Source organism: Notolabrus celidotus, chromosome 4 (genome assembly GCF_009762535.1).
Source record: "Notolabrus celidotus isolate fNotCel1 chromosome 4, fNotCel1.pri, whole genome shotgun sequence".
NCBI lineage: Eukaryota > Metazoa > Chordata > Actinopteri > Labriformes > Labridae > Notolabrus > Notolabrus celidotus.
This window is the reverse complement of record NC_048275.1, coordinates 11,144,291-11,170,904: the sequence shown is the minus strand read 5'-3', so window position 1 is coordinate 11,170,904 and position 26,614 is coordinate 11,144,291. Positions and strand designations below refer to the sequence as shown.

The window sequence follows — 26,614 nt, the reverse complement described above, 5'->3', positions numbered from 1 at the left end:
GTCCATAAAAATAAACTTCATCAGTCCAAGATCTTAAGATAAGATAAGATAAGATACTCCTTTATTCGTCCCACAACGGGGAAATTTATGGAGTTACAGCAGCAAACAAGAAAGTGTACAGTACAAGAATATATATATATATATATATATATATATAAAAAAAAGTCCATCAGAGACGACAGCTCGGCCATAATTCTCAGCCACCACCTCCACAGGGTCCGGGACTAAGCTGGCCTTCTTCACCGGTTAGTTCAGTCTTGCTCTCCTGTATCCTGTCCGCCTACAGCAGGTGAAATCCTTCCAATGTGGCGTTCATCTCCGGTGTTAGTTCTGTTAGCATGATGCTACTCTGCTAGTTTTCCCTCTGGTGCTGGGTTAGCTCGTCCACCTTATCGTAGATAGATCTTACATTCCCCATAATGGTGCGTTCACACCAAACGCGAACGATCGCGCTATTCGCGCGAATATGGACGCGAGAATGTTTTGTGTTTACTCGCTCAATTCGCGCGAATGACTCGCTCAATTCGCGCATCAAAAGGGAGGGGGGCTCCCACGTCTAAGCTGTCTGTTGTCAACAAACAGAAGACAGTGGAGGCTGGCTTGACTTTCGTTTCAGAAGTGGAGGCTGGCTTGACCGCAGTAACAAGGTTGAGCTCTCGGACATTGAATGGGGAAGCCGTTTATACTAAATGGGGCAGAGATAACTTCCTACTACTACAACAGCTGATAGCGGACAGACAAAGTTTTTCACAACTCACCACATAATCCTCCTCCCTCTCTGTCCTCATAGTGAGCTCCTGTTTATTCCTCATAAAAACGGGTAGTGTCACAGAGTTGGGGAAGCTGCACCGTGATAGAATCAAAGTGTCCCATATATTCCAGATGAGGGAATCTCCGCTGGGATCTCTGCTGGTCCATACGTCACACAACACACGTCCCGGGTGATCTGCACGCCGATTGGCTATCGCGCCGCGATTCATTCGCTTGAGTTCAGATATTTCAACTCTCGCGAATCGTTCGCTTCATACGTGCAAATAAATTCGTGCTGTACGCGCGAATGAATTTGCGCTATACGCACAAATGCTGCGCGCGAGACGCGCGAATGATGCGCGTCATTCGCGCAAATCGCGCCATTCGCGTCGCCCAATTCGCGCCGCCAGACCAGTACTCGTGTCTACTCGTGTCTCTGCATTGACTTTACATGTACTCCATTCGCACAAATGATTCTATTCGCGTTTGGTGTGAACGCACCATAATGATGGGTGGAAGGACAGGTCGATGTCGTCTTTTTTAGCTTGCACCTCAATACCAGCACGTCATCCTTGCCTCCTTCTTGTGTTGGATATCCCTCAAAAAACATTTGTGTGGGCAACACCTGTTTCAATTAGTGCTGCCCTTAAATGTTCTCTGGGAGCTCGCTCTGAGGGCTGCCCACAGCGCCCCCCAGTGATAACATAGAATCCCAATACTGGCTCCCACATGGGACATGGGTCTAAGTAGAGAATTAAAATACATGTCGGATTACTTTTTCTCAAAAACGCTTCTTGTTACATCAGTGAGTTTTTTATGGGGCGGCTGTGGCTCAGTGGGTAAAGTCAGTCGTCTATCAATCGGAAGGTTGGCGGTTTGATCCAAGCTCCGGCAGTCACATGTCGAAGTGTCCTTGGGCAAGACACTGAACCCCAAATTGCTCCCGCTGTCGTTCAGTGGTATGTGTACAAAAGAGATTATTACACTGATGGTCCATACTATATAGCAGCTTCTACCATCAGTGTGTGAATGGGTGAATGTGACAAGTAGTGTAAAAGCACTTTGAGTGGTCAGAAAGACTAGAAAATGTAAGTATAAGTCCATCTACCATTTCGTATCTTGCTCATTTATGTACAAATGTTCATTTTTCAGATTTTAGTTTTAGTTAAATGTAATGTTACAAAGAGGGGATGTCATGTCATGATTGACAGAGCTAAAAATAATGTTTCTATCCCTGTTGGTTTGGTAGGAGCACTCTTTATCTGTGTATTAGCAGCAGTGTAGAAAAAAATGAAGTGTCTCTAATCCCTCTGGCACTGTACACAATCTCTCTCTAGCTGTGTAATCAATAGAATGATACAGTGACAAAACATGCGGCCTGATGAGAATAACATGGGGAGTGAAACTATAAGAGATATGAGAGAGAAACAGCAGCTTCAGCAGGGTTTAATTAAATTTGGGATATGAGACAACAAGCAGCCCTCACAAAGGTTTTTAGACACTCTTGACGCTCTCTGTTCCTCACAGTAAGGATGAGAGTCCTTCTCACTGGAGGTGCGGAGGGAGTCCAGGAAGAGGAGAGGGAGGATGGCGGTTTGAGAGGCTGTAAGTGGGTCTGAGTAGTTCCTTTATCAGCCGGCTGATAGGAGACGTCTGTGTGTCAGAGCTGCTCAATGCTCTCCTTGTCTCTGCTTATCGCGGCTAATTAAAACATTTGGATTCCTCCAGCCGGCTCTGGAGGAGTGTGTGTGTCTGTCTGAGCATGTGTGTGGGAGACATGAGAGAAGAGCAGAGGAAATGTAGCAGCTTGGAGAACTTCCTGTCCATCTATGGAAAGAGGTGCTCGACACACACTCGGCCTCAGACTGAAGGATGAGCTGCAGATTCTTGAGGCTTCTCATGTGGTTTTAAATTCATCAAAAGTTACAGGAATAGTTACAAAAATATATAAATGGACGTGTTTAGAAAGTGGATGAGTAGTTCTAATTTGCCTTTTTGATACTTTGCACCCGTGGGATTAGAATTTAGAGCCAGGAGTTACTCGGGGAATCCACAGGATGCGTGTGCGCCGCGTTACGGCTGCGACACGGCTCTGCTCCGTCCCGGGGCTTTCGCCCTGGTCCATAGGATGCGTGTTTGGAGCGGCGCGCACTCCGGAGCAGGAAACTCAAGATCCCTCGAGAACTCCAAAACGCGCGAGAACAACACAGTATAAACTTTTCCTCGTCCATGGTGTCGGATATCTTTTGAGACTGACGTCTGGCCCGATGCCACAGGTTATGACGTAATGTTGAAGAAGTGGTGAAATTTACGATCTTGTGTTTGCACATGGTGTTTATTTTGAAAGTGAGCGGATGTTGCATACGATCCTCGTGCCTGACTTCCGGGATAGTTCGATCATTTCTGTGTCGATTGACGCGTGCTGGGCGCGGGGAGCGGCGAAAATAGACTCCCCGCGTATCTCTGGCAGAGCGGCGCGGCGGAACGCTCCAGAGACGGAGCTGAGACGCGCCGCAGCGCGCCCTGTGGACTCTAGAGCATTGACTTGAATGGGAACCTATTTGCTGCGACGTGCGCGGCGCAGCCGTAACGTAACGCGACGCATCCTGTGGATCTTGGGCTTTAGACTCCATCCCAGTCCACCCAGTCTACATGAACCACTGTGGAAACACACTGCCTTCAATGGCAACGGTTACATGATATTTTTAAATCCGGAATTTATTATTCTGAATTAAATAATTCGGAATTAAAGTATTCTCCTTCGTGTTTACATGGAAATAGTAATTCCAAATTGAGGTTTGCATGGAAAACACGTTTAATCATCTTTATTCAATTCCGCTTAAGGTCTGGGGGTTGGCAAGGGTTCTGATTGGACAGGGGCGGGCGTGATGTATTTACGTTGTGGTGGGGAGACCCAGCCGTGAGGCGATCGTCCAGCGGAGCAGCGACCAGAAATGAGGCTTCGAACTCAGTATCAAAGTTTACACACAAAGTTTATTCATGCAGCATGAGAGAGAAGTTACAGCATACTCAAGAGCATCTGAAGTTCTCCGCTGAATGACAGAGATGCTCAATACTTTATAGGGGGGGGGGGGGGGGGGACAGGTGTGGGTGAGTTGCAATCAAGGGTGAGCAAAGGTCATGTCAGGTGAATATAGTACTCGGGAAGCAACAGAGACATTACCTTAGTCTAGTGATTTTCAAAAAGCACACGTCTGCACATATTCCTATTCCTCTTACGACGTTTGTGGTTATCAAAAGCACATATTAACAATTCTTAAAAGCGTACGTCGGCTCTTTTATCTAACACAAAATGTTTGGCATACTTACCAAAAAATCCCCTTTGCTTACATTCAAAAACAATATAAAGCTAGGATTGGATCTTTGATCTTTGCAAAACAACTTATAAATAGATGAATTTACCACCTCCGAGCTGAACCTACATGGAATCTTGCAGAAGCTGGGGCTCTGACCTCAGTCTCACCTTTATTCGGAGATCTGCACAGATCTCTGGCCTTATGCCTTACTATTTGCTGGTTTCTTCAATAAAACATATGAAATGGAAAACATATATAATTGTTAAAAGAAGAATACATGAGCGTAATAAGAAAACCTTATTATATTTAAGGAAAATGCATGACTATAATAGAGGATATTAATCAAGATTCCACAACGTCTACTGGAAGAAAACAGATTCCAGTTCCTGCTTCTTTCATTTTCGGTTACAACATGGAAGACCACACAATAAGTACAACTTTCACTTTGATTTTGATTATAGTTTTGAATAAGCAGCTCGACACAAACATACTGCTTGACTTTCGTCAGCTGAGGAATATAGTAAATATTCTCGGCTCGAGTCCAACGCTTGCTTTGGGCGGCCCTCCTGGAATACGTACCCGCCAGAGCGGAATATGTGCATCATCGCGACAGGACAAGGGAACGAGCATGTGGAGAATGACTGGCATTAACTTAAAGCTGAATGAATGTATACATGATTGAGGAATTATTCAATTCGGATTTAAAATCAGAATAAACCAGCCACTTACTTCGGATTTAAGTTTAATTTGCAATGGCCATTTTCATACGGAATTAGGTGTTTACAAGGTCATTTTTAATCTTTTCAAAGATGATTTAATTTTTGTTCTAAATTAAAGATGAATAAAAAGTCTCATGATCCCTCTGTTGTAGTCATTGCTATGATTTGATTCCTTCACAGAGAAACTAGTTCAGGCCGTTTTGTCTCACTTTCATTAGCATGCTGGGTATGTAGACTAAGCTGGTCCCTTACTGGTGAACATGTCACTTATTTCACTGCGTGTGACAAGGGTCCTCTTTCTAATTCTCTCCTTCTCAGCTCCATCTTTCCTTTTCCTTTCTATCCCACCTGGCGATCATGCTGTCTTATGTCAATTGAGAAGCTGCGAGTAGACTGTGCTTCAAAAGGTGTGCTGTGACGCCATATTTTGCAGACAGCAGCCAGGACTCTAAGGCAACTGACTGGGCACAATAAACCAACCATGAGAATCTCACTCCCATATGATGATGCATGCATTCAGAGAGGTCCATGCAATCATTCTTGCCGTCCACATTGACAGCTCAAGGCAGGCCAAATAGACACTCATGCCACCAAAATGTCCCTGACATACAATCTGTGCCTGTTTACACCTCTTCCTTTACCCCTTTGCTTTAACTCTGTCCTTTCTCTTAATCTGCAGATTAAGCGGATTAAGAGAAAGCTTTTGACTTTGTAAATTTGAAAGTTGAAAGCTTTGTCTTAATCCACTCAGACTCAGGCCTTCCTGTGTCTCCTCCAAATGGACACACAAACACTGATACACACACACTCATCATGTAGACTGGACCTGTGCTTAAGATGAGCCTGTTCTTCATAAATTCTGGGTGGGCTCATCTTTCTAATCCTCTGCCTGACCCCTGCTCCTGCTCAGACAAACAGAGCTGGGATCACTGTGCTTCTTTGTATGCACAACACGACTTCCACTGAGGGACTGTGATGGCTGAGTGCAGAACTCTGCTCGGCCTCAAACCTCAAAACAATAGATTTGTCAGGAGATGTTTGAATTGTGGACTGCTTTTCCTTTTCTTTAAACCATTGGACCCAACACTTATTTGTCACACTGCAGCGTTACTGCACTACAGATGGGTCATCCTGGAATTGTGAATGCAATAATTAATGTTAATTCAACCAATGCCTGGGAATTCTGTGACTCTGCAGTTCTGTCCAATTAGTGCAACTCTCCCTAAAAACTGACCAATCATCCTGGTTTCATTACGTGTGTCATCATCAGACTCTCTTCTTTAGGGGCAAAATGTGGCACCTGCCTCTCAAAATGTGGGTATAAATCCAATTTGGTTGGTGCTAAAACAAACTCTTGACTGATGAGCAGGTTTAGTTTGCTATGACTCTAAATGTGACTGGTGCATGACCAGAACTGATCGTATTGTAATCCTTTGATTGGCCCTCGCTGTCCACCATCAGCATGGTCACTCTTCCTTTCTTTAGCCTGGGGTTCCAGTGTGTCCAACTCTTCATCAAGTGCTAGTTTAGATTTTTAGTGGTCACAACTGTGCACCTGGAGTTTAGCAATAGGCATGGGACAAAACGCTGAAATGGAAATGTACCACAACTCTACTTCACATTTCCTCATGGTGCTGCTAATGACATTGATCCAGATTATGATCTTTTAGGAGCACTTTATTTTCTTGGATTAATCAGATATTGTTATTTATGATTACATTTTTGACTTTTATATTGTTATGTGATCATTATTGTGGGCAATGCATTGAAGTCAAGTTAGCACTGCCCCTTTTAATATAACCGGCTTCCCCCTTCATTGTAGTATAGCTCAACCTTGTTTGATGACAGCAGACTGGAGTGGTGTTTGAAGGGAACCCCTCCCCTCTTGCAACATTCTGGCATTCGTATATACGCAAATTAAGAGATTGTTTGTGTTTGCTGTGAACGCAAAATCTTAAATTTGCACTGGTAGTTGGCCGACCAAGGGTGTCCTCCTTTTAGTACCAGGCCTTCTTTAGACTGGCACCAGCCACCCTTGCAGCTAGCTTAACAGCCTGCACCAGTTTTTGGTGACTAGCTAGCTGTAGCAGCTAATGGTTGGTCTGCGTGACATGGAATTTTCCTGGTGCTTTTCCAATGATGCTTTTCCGATTCACTAAGCCTTGATTAAAATTGTATCAAAATAGATGCCTCAGAACAGCACACACCTTGCATTAAAACTGTTTGAAGAAGCTCACAAGAAATTACTCTTTTCCGGTTGCAACAATCCCCAAAAAATCTGGTGAGATCTGAGAGGAACTGAGCAGTAACTCAACATGTCAGACTGAACAATATGAACTGATTATGTGGAATCATTTCAAACTGTGCGCTAAGGTAGGATGACTAACACCTTTTTGTGAAGCCAGGGGCTTGTTAGTACTGAGGCGGTTGGTGTGATTGATGTGTCGTCCCCACAGGGAGTTAATGTCTCATAACTCTACTGTAAATGTTTACATTCCTACATGCACTGATGCTATCTTCTAATAGTCTCTGGAACAAGCCTGAAAAGTCCTCTGGGTGGGATTATTTGTGGTGTGTGTGAGAGAGAGACAGAGATACCAGGTCAAAGGGAAGCCCATCAGTCTTTAAACAGAGGTATTAACTATGACCCCTTGTCTTCCTGAGTCCTGCCCTGTGTCTGCAGAGGACCAACACATTAACAGAAAAAAAAAACACCCTCTACTCCTCCAACATTTAACGGTTGGTTTATTGTTCCTGATTATACAATTAACAACTGGCAGGCAGTGAATGATTTTCTGAAGCCTCTCCCAGTATCGCTATCGTGTGAGCTTTTAATCTGCTCATATTAGCCGACAGTCTTTGTGCCAGCAGCAGTTAAGTGGAGGTGATATTGTTCAAACCAACAAGGCCCTTGAGAAAATGATTCCTGCCACAATAGACACATCGGAAATGCATGTCTAATTGCTGTACAGTAGCACAGTGAGAACTCTCTGTCAATAGATCTGTATCTTAAAGTGCAGCCAAGCATGGATTAGGTAAGGACTGCCATTCCTGCTCACTGTAACGCAGCCACACCTTCCACACATTCCTCCCAGCTGACATAAAAGACAACAGGAAATGACCTGTTTCCACCGGCATTAATAACTCCTATTTGAATATGCCCTTTAATGCTTTGTTAAGCTGTTCTCTGTGATTGTTTGAAGAGGCAGAGAAACATGTTCTTCTGCCGTCTGGCTCCTTTCAGTCGCTCTCTTTCTCTGTTTTATGAGCCTATTCATTGGGAGGCACCGCAATAAAGCACATCTCAAGATGTTTACATACTTGAGTATTACATATTTATACATGCAGTAATGCTTGATGGCTCAGTGGACTACTGCCTGTAACAACACACACTTACCCAGGTCTGGGAATGTAGTGAAGAGGTATGATGGAGAAGAAGAACACAAGCAGGCAGACAATCATACAGGTTTTAAACAAGCCCAAAGGTCAGTCAACAGAAGAGTTATCACTCAAGCTGTTACAAACACTCAGTTTTCACATGGTCCTACTGCTCTTACATTGATAGAAAGATCTTAGTGCAGTACTGTGGCAACATTTATGTTGATGTGAATTTTCAGGAGTCCCAATTTGTACATTTAAACATTTCAAACTACTGCCTCCCTGTCAAGCCAAGTCAGTGACACTTTTTTGGCGGATGTATTATCTTTTCTGTTGAACTGAAAAAGCATTAGGAGCTCTGTCCCTGAAACTTTTAACTGTTGCTTGTTCACACATGACCCTCACACCGGGAAGTTTTACCTGTTCGACAAAAGACAGGGGTGATGGGCAGGGTGGAAGAGATGAGTCTCCAGAGCCAGGACATGATATCTGAACAGTTTTCATTTTGGAAGCTTTTTTAGATTTAGTCTTAGTCTTTAGATGAAAAGGCATATTACTTTTAGTCACACTTTTATTTTTGCCCTTCATACTCAGCCTAGTTTCTTAGTTGACTACATTCAAAACATTGTAGTGTAGTTTTAGTCATTAAAAAGTCATTACTTTTGGTCAGAACGTTTTCCCTCCCTAATACCTGTTTCTGATCTGCTAAATGAATGAACTTAGAGTTGTGCCAGGTGTTTAAATCTGCAACATTTAGAAAACCAATGAACTACTGAGTTGTTGATTTTTTAAATTCTTTTTTCCTCTCCTCTTCCCTTTTCTTTCCTACTCTGCGCTGTTATTTCTCCACTTGTTAATACTTTTTGACAATTGACTGTATTGTCTTGTCCATTTTGTCTCTTGTGGTGTGAATGAGTGTGATTGAATGAGTTGCCTAAGTTGGGGAGTTGTTTATTGTTGTGCATCTGAAATGTTCTTTTTTTTCTGTACACACCTCATAAATGGAAAAAAAAAAAAATCTGCAACATTTCACTATGAACACTAATACTTTTGTAAAATCTTTGTTGAATCATTTTAGATTATTTCACTGGTGCAGTGCTGCTGCATTCTCCTTGCTATTTTATAACAGGGGTTCCCAAAGTGTGGGTCGGGACCGCCTGGGGGGGATGTGAGACACCAATGGGGGGGGGGCGCAAGATGTCTTCCAGATTTTTCTTTTTTTTTTAAGTAATCTTCATTTTCTTATTTTACCCATTATTGTAAAATATAGACACAAATAGTTGTTACATTTGAAATAAAACCCTGCAAATAAGTACATTTAATTGGTTTTCTGCCTTTCTTTGTCGCCAGATGACTCTTAAAGTTAGAGTTAGCTAACAGTTAATTAACAAATTGCTCAGTATCAGCAGGTTAATTCACTGCAGCACGGGAAACACACCTACCTGTGCATGTAGGTAAACTCATTTTGAAGTATGAAGCAACATTTAACCACTTTGAGGGACAGTGGGGGTTACAAGTCTTTGGCACCTATATTTACCAGAAAAAAAGCAGTATTTCTTTGGCCATTATTGCTATACTTTATTCCACCAACTACAAACATAGTGCAAGTATGTCCGCATTACACAAGGTATACATGTCTTCACCTCACCTCCTCACCAGCAATGAATTCTTCAGAATATTTCCTGCTGTCATCCACTCACTCCGACTTCTCAACTACATTTTTGTGGTCTAGATAAAGTCAGGGGTGAACATTTTGGCTGAAGTGATTTGTACCTGCTCGCTGCAACCAGGTTACCTAAAAAACAAAAAACAATCCAAGCTAAAAAGTTAGTACACAATGTTATGAATAATGTGGGAACATTCTTTGTTCACTGTTGTACAGGTTGTAATTGTTTTTACTGTAGGGCTTGTTAAAAACCTACTTTAAAGTTAAACTGGTTTCTTGGGTCGTCGTTAGGCAAGCAGCCCATGTACAGAGGCTGCGGTCCTCGTCACAGCGGTCACTGGTTCGACTTCTGGTCCACTCTCTTCTCCCCACATTTACTATCACTGCCTCAGCTGTCCTATACAATAAAGGCAAAAAATCCCCCACCCCCTAAAATGATATATATTCATAAAAAAGTTTAACTGGTTTCTTCATACTCCTTTAAAGTATTCTAAGTTTGTTCCATTTGACATAGTTTGATACTGATCAACACTGACAAAAATAGGTTTGTTCTGAAAAGGGATAATTATTTCTTATGCTGTACCTCCCTGTACTTTTTTCACATTTGCATAATCCTTTCTTTGAGTCATTGGACACATATTCAAATAAAATGCTTTAGTTAGTGAGACTTAATTGTGGGAGTGGTTTGCAATTAACTGCTTTACTTCCTTGCCTCCTAAGACTTTTTTTTAGCAATGTTACCAAACAACAAGATTTCAGCAATTACCTCAGTAAGTATAATAATTAGATACAGGGAGGTCCCTCTATTAACCGACATTCCAAAAACTATCTAATGTTTATCCTCCCCTATAAAAGATGAAGTCTATAGTCATGAAAATCATAGTGTGTTTTGTTATTCACTTGTTGTTATTGTTCTCAGGGGAAAGGTACATCCCTTTGACATCACAGACAGGGTGTAGGAAAATAAAAAATATATTGTAACGTGTCATGGTACATGGCAATGACTAAAATAACAACCACTCAGCTGCACAATGTGAATAATTAGAGCACAAAGAAAGAGGCATACCTTGGTGCCACAGTGCAATGGGCAATAAACCCTCCCTGGTGCCGTCTTAGCCTGGGTGTTGAATGGCAAGTACACCCTGCGTTAATGATAATAATCAGACTCAATGGTGCGTTACTGAATAGGTGAACAGTAGAGCGTAGATGTCTTCTCCCTCCCTCCCTGAAACCTGTTATATCACCCACTTAGTACATCTGAAGTGCTGTTGTGATTTCACAGATATATGAGGTTTGGGATGTAGCCAGAGGACGGCACCAGGTGATCCTCATGTGTCTGCCAAAGCAGCTTGTCGTTTGACGAAGGATGGATTTTACATCACAGGCCTCTGCTGTCACACCCTCTTTAATGTTTTGTTTTATTATAATATTTGTAGTGCATAGACAGACAGGATGCCTTGCTGTAGGCAAATAATATGTTGTATGTTTAAACCTTGTAGTGTCAGCGTGCACTGAGTTAGTTGGTTACATTTTTTTAAAGTTTGAATCTGTTTTTTAATGTAGCCTAATTTAGATTTAAGTAAGAGCAGACAGCTGTTTACCAATTAGTCTGGTCCTGCTTGAGGTTTCCGCCTGTTAAGGCAGTTTTTCCTTGCTTACTGAATGTAATGTGATGTTGGCTCACTCTCGTCGTAAAATAAGAACAGAGTGGACCTGCTCTTTTTGTGACAAGTCATGAGATGATACTTCTTCTAATTTGGTGCTATGTAAATATTAATTGGTTGGTTGCATTCGTGGCCACATGACATCATCTGTTGCCTACGCCATTAGAGGTAGTGTATTAACTTTGCTCAGCAGCCTCCAACTCCAGTTTTGGCAGTTAGAGCTGTTAACACTAGAAAGCAGAGCCAGATAAGGACTTGTTCAAAGCACAAGTCATCTTTAGGAATTATGTTTTTATTTTCCTATCAAGTGAGGCCGTTGTGTGTTTTGCTTTGGGATGAGGGTGTAGTCTTGACTCTAAGGCGTGATTAATGTGTGCTGTCTTGTGCAGCCTAGCTGGATGGTGCAACATCTCTACGGTCTATTGACCCTCTCTGACTCATGCAGCATACAGGAGGACAGAGTACCAAGTCTGCACAGGACCCTAAGCATACTGTACGTTCAAGAGACTCATTTAAAAATAAAAGTGAACGTTACTTCAGCTAAATATATTTAAGTTGTGTGTGACACCAGTGAAAAAGTTAAGCACAATGCATGTATAGCAGTACTTTTCTTTTTTTGTGTGTGCTTTTCAAAAGCATACTGGCGGTACTCAGGCACCCCATGTAGAGGCTACAGTCCTCATTGCACTGTTCCATTCTGTCGCAACTTTGTGAATATCATCTCCAACTCTCGCCCAGAAAAGGCAGAATACAGGGACTTATTTTCATGCTGTCAATGACACACAGAATTACTTTTTTTTATTCCAGTAGTTAAACTATAGACTAAGAAGAACACTATTAGATATGCAGAGACGTGCTCTAATCAGTCAGTGGGCTCTACAGGGAACGAGCCAGGAGTCACTGCTGTGAACTGAAACTGAGTATGTTTGTACTGATAGGCACAAATGATCAGAAACATCTTCTGGTTTATAATTTCAAGTACACATTGTATACTGCCACTTATTAGTCATCATGCATCCTCCCTTAAATCTCATATTGGTGGGCTGTATTGGAACAACTTGTTCAACAATTAAAGAAGGCAAAGAGGATAGCTGGTGCAAACCTTAATTTAGTTGTTTGTTCAAAGGTCACGGTTCACTTTTCTTGTGATGCAAGGAACATGAAGGAGAAAAACATGTGACTACAACATCATCTCTTAATTAAAATAATTTATTGCAAAATAGTTACTAAAATACAAAGACTATTTCTCTCCCAGATATCTCCCCTCCCTCACATCAGAGGACAGGACACTATACCCTGCTCACTCCAACCCCACCCACATGGTTTGTGTACAGCCTCTTTGAAAAAACATAAATAAAATATGAAAAACAGTAATGATATTATTATGAGAAAGCTGTGGAGAACATGTTTCAATAATTCAATATTGTGGTCTTTTTTTCTTTGTGAGATAATCTTGAAGGAGAAAAAACTCTCATCCAGATTTTATTGTTAAAAGTGTATTCACACATAATTAACTCATTTGGAAGCCCATTTCCACCAGTAAAAAAATTATAAATATTAGGAAGACTTAGCCTAGATGGGGAAAAATAACCAGAGGTTAAGTCATTATTATGGGATAGTAGGTCATGGTTGGAATGAAAAGTCAAAATTAAGAGATAAAATTCATAATATGAGTTAAAAGTTAAAATAAAGAGATAATTGCATTTGGATAAAAAAAGTCAAAGAAAATTCATAATTCTATGTGTTACCTAAGTGCTATAAATAATGATAAATGGGTGGATCTCATGATTGTAATTTCTTATTTTAATTCAGACTTTATTTTATAATTTGGACTTTGTGTTTTATAAAAATGACTCAACATGTAGGATTGTTTTTGTCATCAAGGCAACCAGTTAGTTTGTTTTTTTGACTGGCTGAAATGAGCTTCGAGTGAACTTCGTGAAGAGAGCTTTCTGAAAACCTCAGATGTCAACACAATGTAGAAAAACATATGAAATGTTTTTTACTCACTGAATCGCTCCATGATGAAGCTAAACTATAAGATTTGTGTTGTGTTGATCCTAAGTACAGTCCACATCTTGACCCTTGAGACCAAAATAATCTTTTAAGAAAGGAACAAACAAACAAACATAAAAACTCTGTAAAGAGTGAGTCACTATGAAACTCCACTCAGGCTCATCCACTGCACTGCAAACTGCAGCTCTTTAGTCCTGTGTTATCTGCAGTTAATATAGACTTCTTCACAGCATCCCTCCACACTGCATGCTGTTGGTGCTCCAGGGGGGCCGGCAGCAATAACTAAGGCACGGGTGGTAGCCCTGATACAGAGGCACAGTCATGGGGTAGTGTAGTCCGTTCATATGACCCTGCTGCTTGTAATTGTCCCTCACTAACACTTTCACCGCCACCCTCTTCGGTGATCCGTACGCCGCCAGCTCAGCTGCCATCTGCCGACGTTTGGTTTTGTATCTCCGGTTCTGGAACCAGATTTTCACCTGGGTCTCCGTGAGTTTCAGCGCTCCTGCCAGGTTGGCTCGCTCAGGGCCTGAGAGGTATTTCTGCGCGTGGAAGCGGCGCTCGAGCTGGTGGACCTGCGCGTGAGAGAAGGCCGCTCTGGCGCGCCTCTTGATGCCGGGCCTGCAGTTCTGAACATCGGATGAACAGCTGACAGTCTCATCGCTGTTCTGACACCCTCCCTCCTCTGCATCTGCGCCCTTATTCGATTGAGGCTCACTTTGCTGCTGGTCTGCAGGGCCTGAGAAAAACAATACAAGAGTGTGAAGACAACAGGTGTGTTAGATAAATCCGTCCCTGCTGAGAGGTCATGTTCTGATTGGCCAGTTTGAGACAATCCCCGTATATTAGCCTATTGTCATAAAGTCAGCGGATTAAGTGTAATTTAATCGGACAGCTGTCACACCAAATTATCTCTGAATCTCTCTTTCTATTTTATATTACTTCTTTTTTTATTTTCCACTTAAGCCTGAGGTTCTTTATTAAAGTCTTAAAATACAAAACAAACAACAACAAAAACCTCGATTATTGGGATGTTAAAAAATAATTTTCCTCACAAGAAAGCTTTTATCAAACTTTCTTAGCGAAAGAAGAAAAACTGAAATGACACACTCCTTGGAAACAGTTAAACAAATAAATCAAACTGACACTAGACACGGGATTCAAACAAAGATGTTTCCTGTCCTCGAGAAATATTAATTCATTCAAATAATCCAGATGTTTTAATCCAGTAAATAAAAAACAATACAACTAAAACACCTGCCCCGTAGAAGACATTCATCCTGATTTCTGAGCAGTGCTTTATTTCTAAAATTGTGTTGTTGTTTTCCCCAACAACATGGCAGTTTGTGCAGATATGGGTTCCCTTTAACCAACTTGTATATTAAAACTCTTTATAATCCCCGGATCGAATAGAGCTCCTCACCTTCTCTGTACCCAGAAGTCTCCTCTCCTGTGGACTCCTCACTGGAACTATCAGATCCCATATTTTCACCAGACGGACTGAGATCTCCTGGAAGTCTTTTTAGTTTTTCATTCACGCCCAGACGAGACAGATCTAGGACTCTCATGCCACCTTCCCCCGTGCAGGTGTTGCGCTTTGCTGCGCCGAGCTCCTCAGTACTCCAGGTACCGGTCTTCACCCGGCTGTTGCGTCCGGTGAGGATGTCCATGATGGAGAAAGGCGAAAAACTTGAAGTCATGATTGATAGAAGCGCGCTGTCACTTGTGATTTATTCGGAGGCATGTAGAGATCAGACACTCCACGGCACGGGTCCTCGATGATTCGGTGTTGTAAGTTCTCTCTTTGATGGCTCTAATTTAAATGTGATGAACGTACTCCGGTGTGCTAATGAACAGGCTGCATCAGGAGCTGTCAATTCTATAACAACATGTTCAGCAGCAGTGGCTGAAGTGAACTTCTGATTGGCTATTTTGTCTGCTTGTTCCCTCCCTCGTGACGCCCAGCGCCACGCAGTCCTTGTTCTCTGCGAGTGAGGACGAGGGATGCTGATTTTCAGAACGAAAGTTTTCCCATTACTGTTTCGTTACATAATCTAACGAAGTTAAGTAGTTATTCAATATAATTATTTAGTCAGAGCATGTCAATGCAGTGGATACAATGAGCGTAATGCAGCTTGTTGAGAAACCCATGTGTTATGTGAACTTTTGACAAATTGGATACTAAGGGATGAAATCAATCATATAAAAATGACTTTTATAGCCACTCTGAATTATATTTGAATAAGGGTTAGAAAATCTGATGCGTAAAGTTCACTGCGTAAAAGGCACCGCGACACAGGCTTACAAATGCAAGGCTTTAAATCATTCCACAGTCGATCTACATCACATGAAGGTATGACTACTATTGTAGAAGTTTGATTTTCTATTGAAATCACAGTGACTTTCTGAATTCTTATCAGGGATTACCTGATAAGAATTTATATCATGCATAATTAATCTGAAAAATCTATTGATGCCTCATATCATTACCTTTGTTAAACACATAAGATATGATCTTAAATCTCACTGACTAATTTGAGAATCCAGATGTAAAATACAATAGTGTGGACAGATGACTTCCAGTCTTGTTGCTGAAGCAGGACAGTAGCGCCGCCCTGTGGTGACGATACTTAACCTCCAAAGTAAAACGGTGCGTAAAAAAAAAAAAAAAAAAAAACACCAACCATGCATGTCGCCGCCACTCCCACCCCTCTATTTCACTCACTCACTCACCCGCACATGCCCACGCATTACACAATCAGCAGGCCTGCCCTCCATTGAGGAGATGCGATGACAGATGTAGTGATGTGCCTTCTCTGTGTTGTTTTGTTTTCTTCCTCTGACTAAATTCTCTGTTTGCCCACGGAGCAAAAGTCGGCTCCAGTGTGCCAAAACATGTCCGAACGCTCTGACACACTTACATTATGTATCAATCACAAGACATCACATTACAGTTACGAAAAAGTAAGAATTCAGAAAAACAAAGTGGGAGTATACCCATTAGATGCTTGTAATGATTAAATGTGTTGGTTTTTTTCTGCTCTCAGAGCAACATGCCTGCTTGATGGTGTGCTCTCAAACACACCCAATATCTCCCTACTGTTTTCTTTGCTTGTTTCCTCCTGAACACAAACACACTCACAGCCAAAGGATCAGCCCTACTATTTAATAAATATACTGCATGCCAATCCAATACATCTTTTTATTATATGCTTAAAACAGTATTATTAAGAAAATAAAGGAGTGACAGTTAACTTCAAAACTTTTTTAAAAGGTGGATGACTGCTTCTATTCCTACACTGCCAAGTATCTCATGTCTCATTGAGCAAGTAAAATGAATTATTAATTTTTTGCTACACCGTTTTGGTGATAGAAAATAAACTATTTGTCCACTTAAACTCTCTGAGCAGGGTGTAGGTCTATATTAGATAAAGAATAATAAACACCTGTCTCTCGTGCGTAAAGAGACTCCAGAGTTATTGCAGACAGCTTCAGAGCGAGTCAGTTTAATTGATAAAGCCCAAACCACAGTGCTCCCAATCGGTGCAACCCTCCATTCATAGACCACTTAAAATTAATTCACTGCTTTACACGATTCCAACCATTGTTCATGCCTTTACGTGAAAAAGTAATTTCTTATTGACTGAAATACTTGAAGTGTTCCATATCTGTCTGGTGCCTTTCTGGCGGATGAGAGACACTTGGAGGGCCAACTAATGGAAGAGCCTTTCTCCCAGCTTCTCCACACACTTATTCTTCTCTATATTTGGGCTCTGCTTCTTAAGCGAGCTCCTTGAGTGGTTGCCATTGGAGACTTTGTTTTGGGAAACTCCACGCCTTCAGCGCAGCGATGAGCCGAGCTGCTATCTTTGGAAGCGCGAGATAGCGATCACCGCAGCGCCTGTCAGAGCAGCCGTGTCCAGGCCGCGTCCTCAGGCATCGCCGTCCTGTCGCCAGCTCTATTTACACTAGTGACTGTGCAGCACTTAGAGCTGACACCAGGTATGTCCCACCGGCAGCGCGGTAGCCAGGGGAAGTGGCTGTGGAGGCTATCACAGGAGACAAACACTCTGTTTACGTTGCCATTCATCTCCATTAATAGTGTCTGCGTATTCGACCATGCCCAGGAGGTGAAGGTGTTTGTTTAAGTCCATCTGCAATCAACGGCGTGTGTGTGTGAATGTGGTTTTGTATGTGTGCGTACAGCTTTAGGTAGGCCTACTTATGATATAATAATGATTGTATTTTTGGTATTTGTGGTCACATCAATTAGTATTCTCCTTGATATTCGGGGATATAGTCGAACATTTAGTTTGTGAATATAGGAATTATTTATTTCAGTGTCATGCATTTTTCAACATAATGTATCATTCAAAGCTGTGTGAATGTATCCGCTCTGTGGGTCCCGAGGATGCTTTCTGTCTGGTTAATGTCCATCTCTGAATCCTGACTGGACATTAGCTCGCCTCTAAATTCTCTCTGTTTCTGGTTCTTGTCTCAGAGGAGAAAAAAGCTGGCTAGAGAGGGGATTTTAGAGACTGAAAAAATACTACACTTATCTTCTTGAGGATTAAACCCACTCATTCCTTTATTAAGTTTCCCATGCAAAAATTATTTTAAGGACTTAAAAAAAATGCTTGTGCGTGGTGAAGCATTAACACAGGCTGCCGAACAAGAACGACAACGTCTCGTTGGGCGTAAAAGCGCAGAACTTAACAGGAGATTAAACTTTGTCATTTAACATGTATTTTAGGATTACATACAAGACATAATACTGTCACCTGTGCCGCTAAATTTATTGACTCCCTTAATTTCCTGATCAATGATGCGTGTCCTCTTTAAATTGCATGCGTAAAAAAATTCTTTAGTAAAAGCGTCCTTTTTACACGTAATAGTTGGAGTACAATCAAGGACAACTGGCAAAATTCACACTGTTTAAAGAAGAAAAAAATACTTTATTGCTTTATCCAGCAATATTGTCAAAAAAAATGTTTTTTCATGCATTGAGTATATGGTAATATTAATTTTAATATATTTTTGTGCTGTACATTTACGCAAAAAAGTCGTAGTCAAAGAAAGATAAAAGAAATGACAGTACAGTTTTCTTTTATTTTTTGCACATAATACTTATTTGGAATCACAAAAGGGTCACATTTTGCAAATATTTAGTTTATCAGCAACAATCAAATATCCAACAGAAGGGCTAGTACATATTTTAAACACCGGCTCAGAAGAAAAATGCACAAACTGTAGGTTTTATATCTCAGTAAACGGGCTAGAGTTTTCTCACAGACCTGCCATCACTTTCAGTCCACTGGCCTGGTCTTTCTGTAACGTGTATAACTTTCAAATTGTGCTTTCACTGCATTAGTTTATCAGGTTAACATGCTTCAGTCCTTTCAGGGAAGTCACTCCCAGCTGTGTTTGTGCGTAAAATCCCCACTACCATGCCCGGATGCCTTGCAGAGCTCCTTGGCAGGGTGAGACCATTGCACCTTGGGGTGCTTGACTTTGCGTCTGCGCACCCAGGTTTCCCAAATTCATGTTCATAAAAGCGTTAGCAGTGGTGTTGCTGGGCGGCAGAGCAGGTAAACTAGAATAAGTACAGGAGTAAGTGTTGGTGTACACCGAGTTGTTGTAGCTGTAGGCAGGGTAGCCGTTGTAGCTATACGGGGTCGGAGCCCCCACTGTGTAAGGAGTGTTATAGTTCTGGGATCCGGTCAGGCACGGCCTCCCGTCCCGGACCAGCACTGGCACAGCCACCCTCCTCGGCGGCGGTGGGTGGTGGTGGTGATGGTGGTGTCCTGCCATCTCCAGAGTCTTGTCCTGCCGCTGTCTCTTGCATTTGTATCTCCTGTTCTGGAACCAGATCTTGACCTGTGTGGAAGTGAGTTTCAGGGAGCTGGCCAGGTGTTCTCTCTCCGGGGCGGACAGGTAACGCTGCTGCTTGAAGCGACGCTCGAGCTCGAAAACCTGAGCCTGCGAGAAGAGCACGCGGGGTTTCCTTCGGGTCCTCTGCTGCTTGGTGACAGGCTTGTCCGGGTCTGGGTCGTCACATTCAGCCCGCAGAGCTCCACAACTCTCTGCAGGAAAAAGGGAAGGATTATAGTTCGAACATGTGGGGATTCAGCAGATTTTTAACTGATTATTCAACACCTCAGGATTATTTATCTCACTGGGATCTCTCCATTGTGTATTTGCTTAGAGATCAAAATAATCCCAAAATGTTGAAGCAACCTGTTTTTAATAAATCATTTTGGTGCAAACAAAATAAACCTGAATTATTTTTTTTGCTGTTGTTTTGAAAAATTTTAACTTTACAATAAAAACATTTCTGAAGACAAATAGGACTAAGATACATTTCCTGCATGCTTTTTTAGAAAAATAAATCAAAACGTTTCGTTAAAGAGTGCAAATTTAAGTTAATCCACGAACTTCATAATTTTGGCACTCTCATGTGAACATATTTTATTTTTTTTAATTTTCTATGTCACAGTAAGATTTCTACTGGTGTCTTTAAATGCATATTCAATCAGCACTTGGAAATATGAACGAAATTGCGTTTTAAAGCTTGCTGGATTGCTCAAAAGCAAAAATTAGTGCGTAATTACGCATGACTCAATTGCATTGGAACTTCATGCATAAATTAAAAAAAATGTGTTTTAAAATAAATAATACCAAGTTCAAACAGGGGCAATGGATACTCAATGCTCTGCTGGATTTGTTACATCGTAGATGCATAACTACATGAATGTGTGCAACCATGCATACCTAACTGTATATATATTTTTTTATTTTTTGATAATATTATATTGGCAAGCATTTCTGCAGTAGGACGTGTGAGCACTGTTTTATTTGCATTTGATGTTAATATTTGATTTTTGAATCATCCACTTAGGTTGTATTCCTCTAGATATAAATATTAGAGTCACATTTACGTTTATTTCGTCTCTGCTCTCATTTATAAAATTGCCATAAACACTACAGCTATCCTCGCCATCCTCACACAGTTTGGATTAACATATTGATCATCATACTGCACTCACTGCTGTCTTGTTCCTCGTGCTCGGTCTCCAGTCGTAGCTCTGCAGAGCTCTGCGCCGGGTTTCCGAACATTTCCACGGGCAGGCCGGACTCCGCCAGCCGCTCCTGCACCGTCAGCGTGTTGAGGTACGACATCCTCTCCTCGCTCTCGGACAGACCGGAGCTGAGAGGACTGGGACTGTCCCTGTCGGCCAACATGCAGGAGGGCGGTGAGTGGGTGCGGAACGGTTTGTTGGGGAAGGCTCCTCCCGGCTGTGACAGCGCGCCGGAGAGACCGAAGCAGGAGAACAACTGGAGCTGCTGCTGCTGGGATTGTTGCTGCAACTCCAGCTTCAGAATATCCTTCACAGAAAAAGGCGTGCTGGAGGAAGTGATGAGCGGACTGGGAAGCATGATCACCACCAACAAAGAGATAACAAATTAAAAAAGTATAATCAACAAGGCCAGAATTTGTCTCCGGAAGGCGCGTAAAATGAGAAAACACCCGTTGCGTAGGTGTGAAGGATGATTACGCGCAGCTTGTTTCTCATGCAGACCGAAGAGGACAGGCACCCTTTCAGCTGTGACATCCCCTCTCCTCTGGCTTTAGTGTCTGTGGGGCTGCTAGAGAAAGACGAGAGGTCGATCCTGTTTGGTTGGCTGATTTCAGTTATCTAGGGAAAGAGCTGGATCAGCCAAGATGCTGTCCTCTCCCTTTCAGTGACGTCCTGCAGCGGGGAGGGACTCACACTGTGTCTCTCCCTCTGTAGGTGTGTCAGGAAGACATATAGGCCTAAATTATGAAATAATACAAACACTATCGACTACCTCAGACTGTAAAGGGAGTTTAAGGTAAGGGCGTTTTTATTACAAGCGTTTTGTTTACCCACTCAAACAGTAACACCCAGAAAATCTTAAAGGCAAATAGTTTCATTCTATAAATAAAACTTAATGCTGCAGGTACTCTTATTTTTTCCAGCACCTGACTTTATCCCGTGACTCTAACAGCGTTTATTATCTCCTGAATGGTCCCACTGCTTCACAGCTCTTGCCATCATCACTTCGGTGCTTTTAAGATTGCGCATATCTTCGTTTCCTGCCTCGGCAATCCATGGATAAGGTTATCTGCAGCAACTGTGGGAAATGAGAAAACTTGGCAACCTAAAACACAATGAAGATTATAGATGTTGCCTGATGGTGTTTCGTCATTTTTGCATGTATTTATTTTTCATTATAGGATATATTTGCACATCATATTTGGCGCACAGGATGCATTGACAAGGCCAGAGTCCTCCATAGAATAGTTTAACACAGTTAATTCAGTTAATACAATTTAAATTGCGTCGATTTATAAAATACAGAAAAATAGTGACTGTTTGCACAAAATAGTTTGAAGTCGATGACGATTTTTTTATTTCAGTTCAGCTTCCTTTTTTGTATCTTTATGATGATACATATGATAATATGCTTATTAGAAATATAATTAAGGAATTGTTACTGCTACTATTAATACTGAAGTGCAATAATAATAATAATAATAATAACAATAACAATAACAATAACAATAATATTAATACAAATTCTAATAATAATATTATTAACAATAATAATGTAATGTTCTTTCTAACTAATGTTACCTACATATTTTTGCGTGTTTTTCAAGTTCCAGGGGAACACAGATTCATGTCAGGGGACATGAATCCAGTATGTTTTTGCAGGTTTAGCCTAATGAATAATTAGTGAAGATGTTTACCTCCTCTTTAGTGTTGCCTTTGTGCCACAGGGCAAACAAACTGAAACGGGACACCGCCCTTCTGTTCGCCTATCTGTGGCCAAGTGCAGGCGCCACAGTCTGAAGGCCCATTGCTCCCAAACCGTGTGGAAAGAAAAGGAGAGCATGCCGACATAATCTCATCCGCTCCCCATCAACAAGGAGCTGTTTAGATTAGGGCAGCGTCCTCCCCTCCTCGGGAGATCCATGTCTTTAAAATGGGACACTTAAGGGGATTGTGTCTGCAGGAGAAGAAGACATTAGTGGAATAGTTTAACAATTACGCAATATTAATGGAGCTTTTCAATGCTCAGCTGAGATTTCATATTCTGATTATATTATTTCTCAGGAATTATTCATAAATATGAAGACTGGAAATTCTCACATTGTCGAAAGTGATTTGGCACGGGTTAGGCGGAATTTATGAGGCCTTAAGTGGAATATATTGGCTCGTAAAATACTCAAAAAGGCAGTAAATCTGTTCAATTTGTTTCCCAAATATTTACCCGGTGTTGTTTATGGGTGCAATGATTCAGAGACATCAGACCAAACACCAAGAACTCAGTTTAGACTACGTTGCATAAAGATGACGAAGGGCTCACTGATATTTTGAGAACCTTCAGTGTGTAAGATAAAACTCAAATTAGCCAAACAAGGCTAATAAAAAAGAAAAGTTAACTCTTTAGAAGCTATTGGAGCCGTATCCATGTGAAGTCAAAGCTCCACGGGTCAGAGGCACAGGTTACCACGCTCATTAACTTTCCAACGCTCAGCACTCACGCACGCGCACTGCCTCCACTGACCATCACCTAGTGGTCCTCGCGTGCCACCGGCAGCCCGAAAGTGGTCAAGCAGAGACGCGTGTTTACGGAGCGGAAGAGTCTGTTTCCTGCCTGTAACAAAACCCAGACTCACAGAGGGTGTCTAGGAGCTGCTCAGTGCGAGTCTTCAATACATCATCTTCATCTCAGAATCATCGCGATAAGCTGGGAGAGGTCAGGCTCACAGCATAGGTCAGCACGAGGAAGCTGAGCAGCCTGAGCGTCTGTTTAGGACGGGAAAATATGATTCAGAAAAAGACATGGCAAAAAAAAATTAAAGTTAAGGGAAGAGCTGGAGACATGTCATACAATTAAATTACCACACTCATTGTACCTGACATCAGAAGGCACATTTAAAAAGTGAGAAGTATCTTTGATTTCCTTTTTATCTTGACATGCTGTAAATTTTAGTCCAATTTCAAATGAGAACATTTTTAATTTCTTTTTCTTTCAACTTTTTTATTTTCAGAAAAAAGTGTATATTACAAAGGTAAAGTAAAAAAATAACATTTTTTCCCCTCCCTCCCCCCTCCCCAAACCCAACTCAGTCTTCTTCTTTAATAATTTAGACATTAAGAGAACTGTATACTTACATGAATATACATACACACCTTCACATGAGTATTTGTATGAAATACAAGCACAGCAGTGTACCTAATGTTGAAAAGAAAAGGTATATTTGTACATGCATTCACGGAGCCATACACATACACCCTTACACATACCTACACCCACCCATCAGCATGCATACATACATAAACCATTCTTAATTTTTAACCTTAAAAAATGGAAATATAAAAAAGGGAGGGGACTCCATTTTTGATATGTCTTACTATTATATTTAGATATACAATTTATCACATAATAGACCAAGTCTAAAGTGATATCTTAACCAGAGTCCTCAAGCTCAAGCTAGCTGGTGTTACACAAACGGGGTCGCTTTAAAGTTCCACTGAGCTTTAAAGTTCCACTGAGCTGTATTAAGTTCCACTGAGCTGTGTGTTTCCTTTGCACTGTTACTCACGACATATCTCCCCTCGGGGACAATAAAGTGTATCTCATCTTATCATTTGCTGCAGAAGTTTGTCTTAGCATTGTGTAAAAAAAATGATTCATACAGCTTTATAAGTAGGATTGGTAGTCATAGGGGGATAATGCCACTGAGGTGTCCGTCATCAGGGGATACACAGAAAACATGAGGCCATAGTGATCTGATGTGCTGTCCACAGAGTCATCTCTCAGGGTTCACAGGCTTATTTTAGGGATATCAAATGCTGGCACTTTAAAAGCCAGAGTCAACTAGCATAACCATTCAGGGCAAGAAGATTCCACTGGATTCATGCCATTTTCATCATTGACACTAAAGTAGAAGGGTTACAGATGCATCAGATAGAATGACTATTTGGAATGCAGAATAAATTGCGCTGACTAGAGTTTAAAGACAGGAAAGTATATGTTAGAGGTGGTTTTGGAGAGCCTCTGCTTTTGATGATCAGATTTGCATCTCATTTTGTAGCTGACCTTTACAAGCACTTTTTAAAACACAGAAGCGAAAACTTTCACTTTGTGTAAAAGATAGCCAAGAATTAGTAATTTAATCCAAAAGATCAGCGAACAAGACTAGGATGTTCTGAGACAAAAACTGTATCTGTGACAGAATGTCCCATTTTCCCCACTTTTACCTCAAATTTCAATCATTCCTCTCATTTCACTTCCTGGTGAGCTCTTCACAGTTGGTGTTTTGCCAGGCAGTACTCAACATGTTTCTTCTTGTCCCCTCCCCTCTCTCCGAGTGACTGGCAGGCCAACCTGTTGAAGCAGTGTCTTCTTCACAGAGTGGCAGGTGTACACTCAAATCAGTTGTTGATCTCTACAGTGGCCCACATGAGGAAACGCTGTGCAACGGGGCAACATATTTCATTGTGGGGACACAAGATGCAAACCCAGAAATGCTGTGAATCCCAGAGCACATGCAAACACTGAAAGTAGGTGAACATGCTGCAGAGGGCCAAACAAATGCATTGACGGAAAATGTGCTACAATTATGTAAAGGATGCAAAGTTGAAAACAAACAAACCTAGAAACTAAATGTCAAAATTTGGCATGCCCAGTCATTAAGTGCTCCAGGCCTGCAGGGGGCACTGTGAGGAAACTTGTTTTTTTTTTTTTTGGAATGATATAATCTGCTAAAACTAGACACAATAATAACTAACACATTACCCACCAAAGATCTCTCTATGGGAATGATTTGGTCGTCGCACTGCCTTTTTCCCCTCGTCAGCCACCGTAGATTCAAAGCTTAGGAAACCAATCCACTCAGGCACACTGGGGTGAAGGTTCTGTAAAGAACACAGATCCCCTGAACACAAATGAAAATCTGATGACTCTGTAATGACGGTAATTATCTTTCCCCTGTGGTATCTGCTTCTGTAAAGTCAAGAGGCGACTGGTATCTGATGGTTTTACCGCAGTGGTAAACTTTGTGTAAAGAAAGCGTCAACACCTCCTGTGTCTGCGGGCATACTGTACAGGCCTTGTGTTGAGTGTGTGTGTGTGTGTGTGTGTGTGTATTGAAAGTACGGGTGTGTTGTTTTATTATGACTTTACAGAGCTTTGTAGAAAGGCACTTAACATCTTTCTACAAAGGAGCTGGCTGTTTACAGGTGTTACTGTAACAGCTTACATGTGTGATGTGGAGCTGAAGAATGACTTATTTTACAGCACTTATGACGCTAATAACAACAAAGACTGTAGCTTTAGGAAAACAGATGAGTCCAGGCTTGTCTGCACTCTCTGTTTTTCATGAAATGATGGAGTGATTTGGAGTCAGTACTTCTTAAAAGCCTGGTTTGGAGGCAGTTAATGAAAGTTGCAACTTCTTTTAATAGAATATCTGAAGCAAATTAACATTGCACACATTGCTACAGCTGAGGGAAGTTCTGTTAGTGACCTTATGAAAGAGTAGCTCTGGATTACAATGTCCTGACAAAACATGCTTTAGTTTTAGATGGAAGAAGAGCACCTGAGGGCGCCCAAATCTTTTTCAAGCAGCAAATAAGTCAGTGAAGCAAGAACAAATCATTAACGTTCAAAGTGTAGTTCCTTTAATCATGAAGACACTTGTATTCAAAGAATGTATGTGTCACTTATTTTTGAAGAAACATCAATCTTTCAACACAATATTTTTAGAGTGGTCTACTTTTTGTTTCAGAATGGACATTGACAGGAAAACGGGGGAATCATTAACTCTGAAACATGATGATGTCACTTTTTTCTGAAGAGGGGTTTGAAGCTTATTGAAGGTGGTCACCATATTGGAAATGCTGACTCAACCTACCTTAGATCAACCTGGAAAAAGTTGGAGCCGAGGCGTGCTTTTACCCTCCTGGCAAACAGCTACAATCAATCATCAATCATCTTTATTTGTATAACGCCAAATCACAACAAACATTATCTCAAGATGCTTTTAAAAACATAGCAGGTCTAGAC

The 26,614-nt window shown here is 41.5% G+C and overlaps 3 protein-coding genes across 5 annotated transcripts in view; 1 reads left to right on the top strand and 2 right to left on the bottom strand.

Moving 5' to 3' along the window:
• got1 (glutamic-oxaloacetic transaminase 1, soluble) overlaps positions 1-26,614 on the top strand; it is a 47,834-nt gene that overhangs the window by 6,994 nt on the left and 14,226 nt on the right. The gene's annotated exons all lie outside the window — the stretch shown is intronic.
• nkx3.3 (NK3 homeobox 3) lies at positions 12,688-15,401 on the bottom strand. Its single transcript, XM_034681707.1, has 2 exons — positions 14,934-15,401; positions 12,688-14,249 (listed from the first exon to the last, which is right to left on the bottom strand). The coding sequence occupies exons 1-2, from the start codon at positions 15,208-15,210 to the stop codon at positions 13,735-13,737; spliced, it is 792 nt and encodes a 263-aa protein (XP_034537598.1). The 5' UTR covers positions 15,211-15,401; the 3' UTR covers positions 12,688-13,734.
• On the bottom strand, positions 18,600-21,201 carry nkx2.3 (NK2 homeobox 3). Its single transcript, XM_034681706.1, has 2 exons — positions 20,557-21,201; positions 18,600-19,593 (listed from the first exon to the last, which is right to left on the bottom strand). Exons 1-2 carry the CDS (start codon positions 20,945-20,947, stop codon positions 18,953-18,955), a joined length of 1,032 nt encoding a protein of 343 aa, XP_034537597.1. The 5' UTR covers positions 20,948-21,201; the 3' UTR covers positions 18,600-18,952.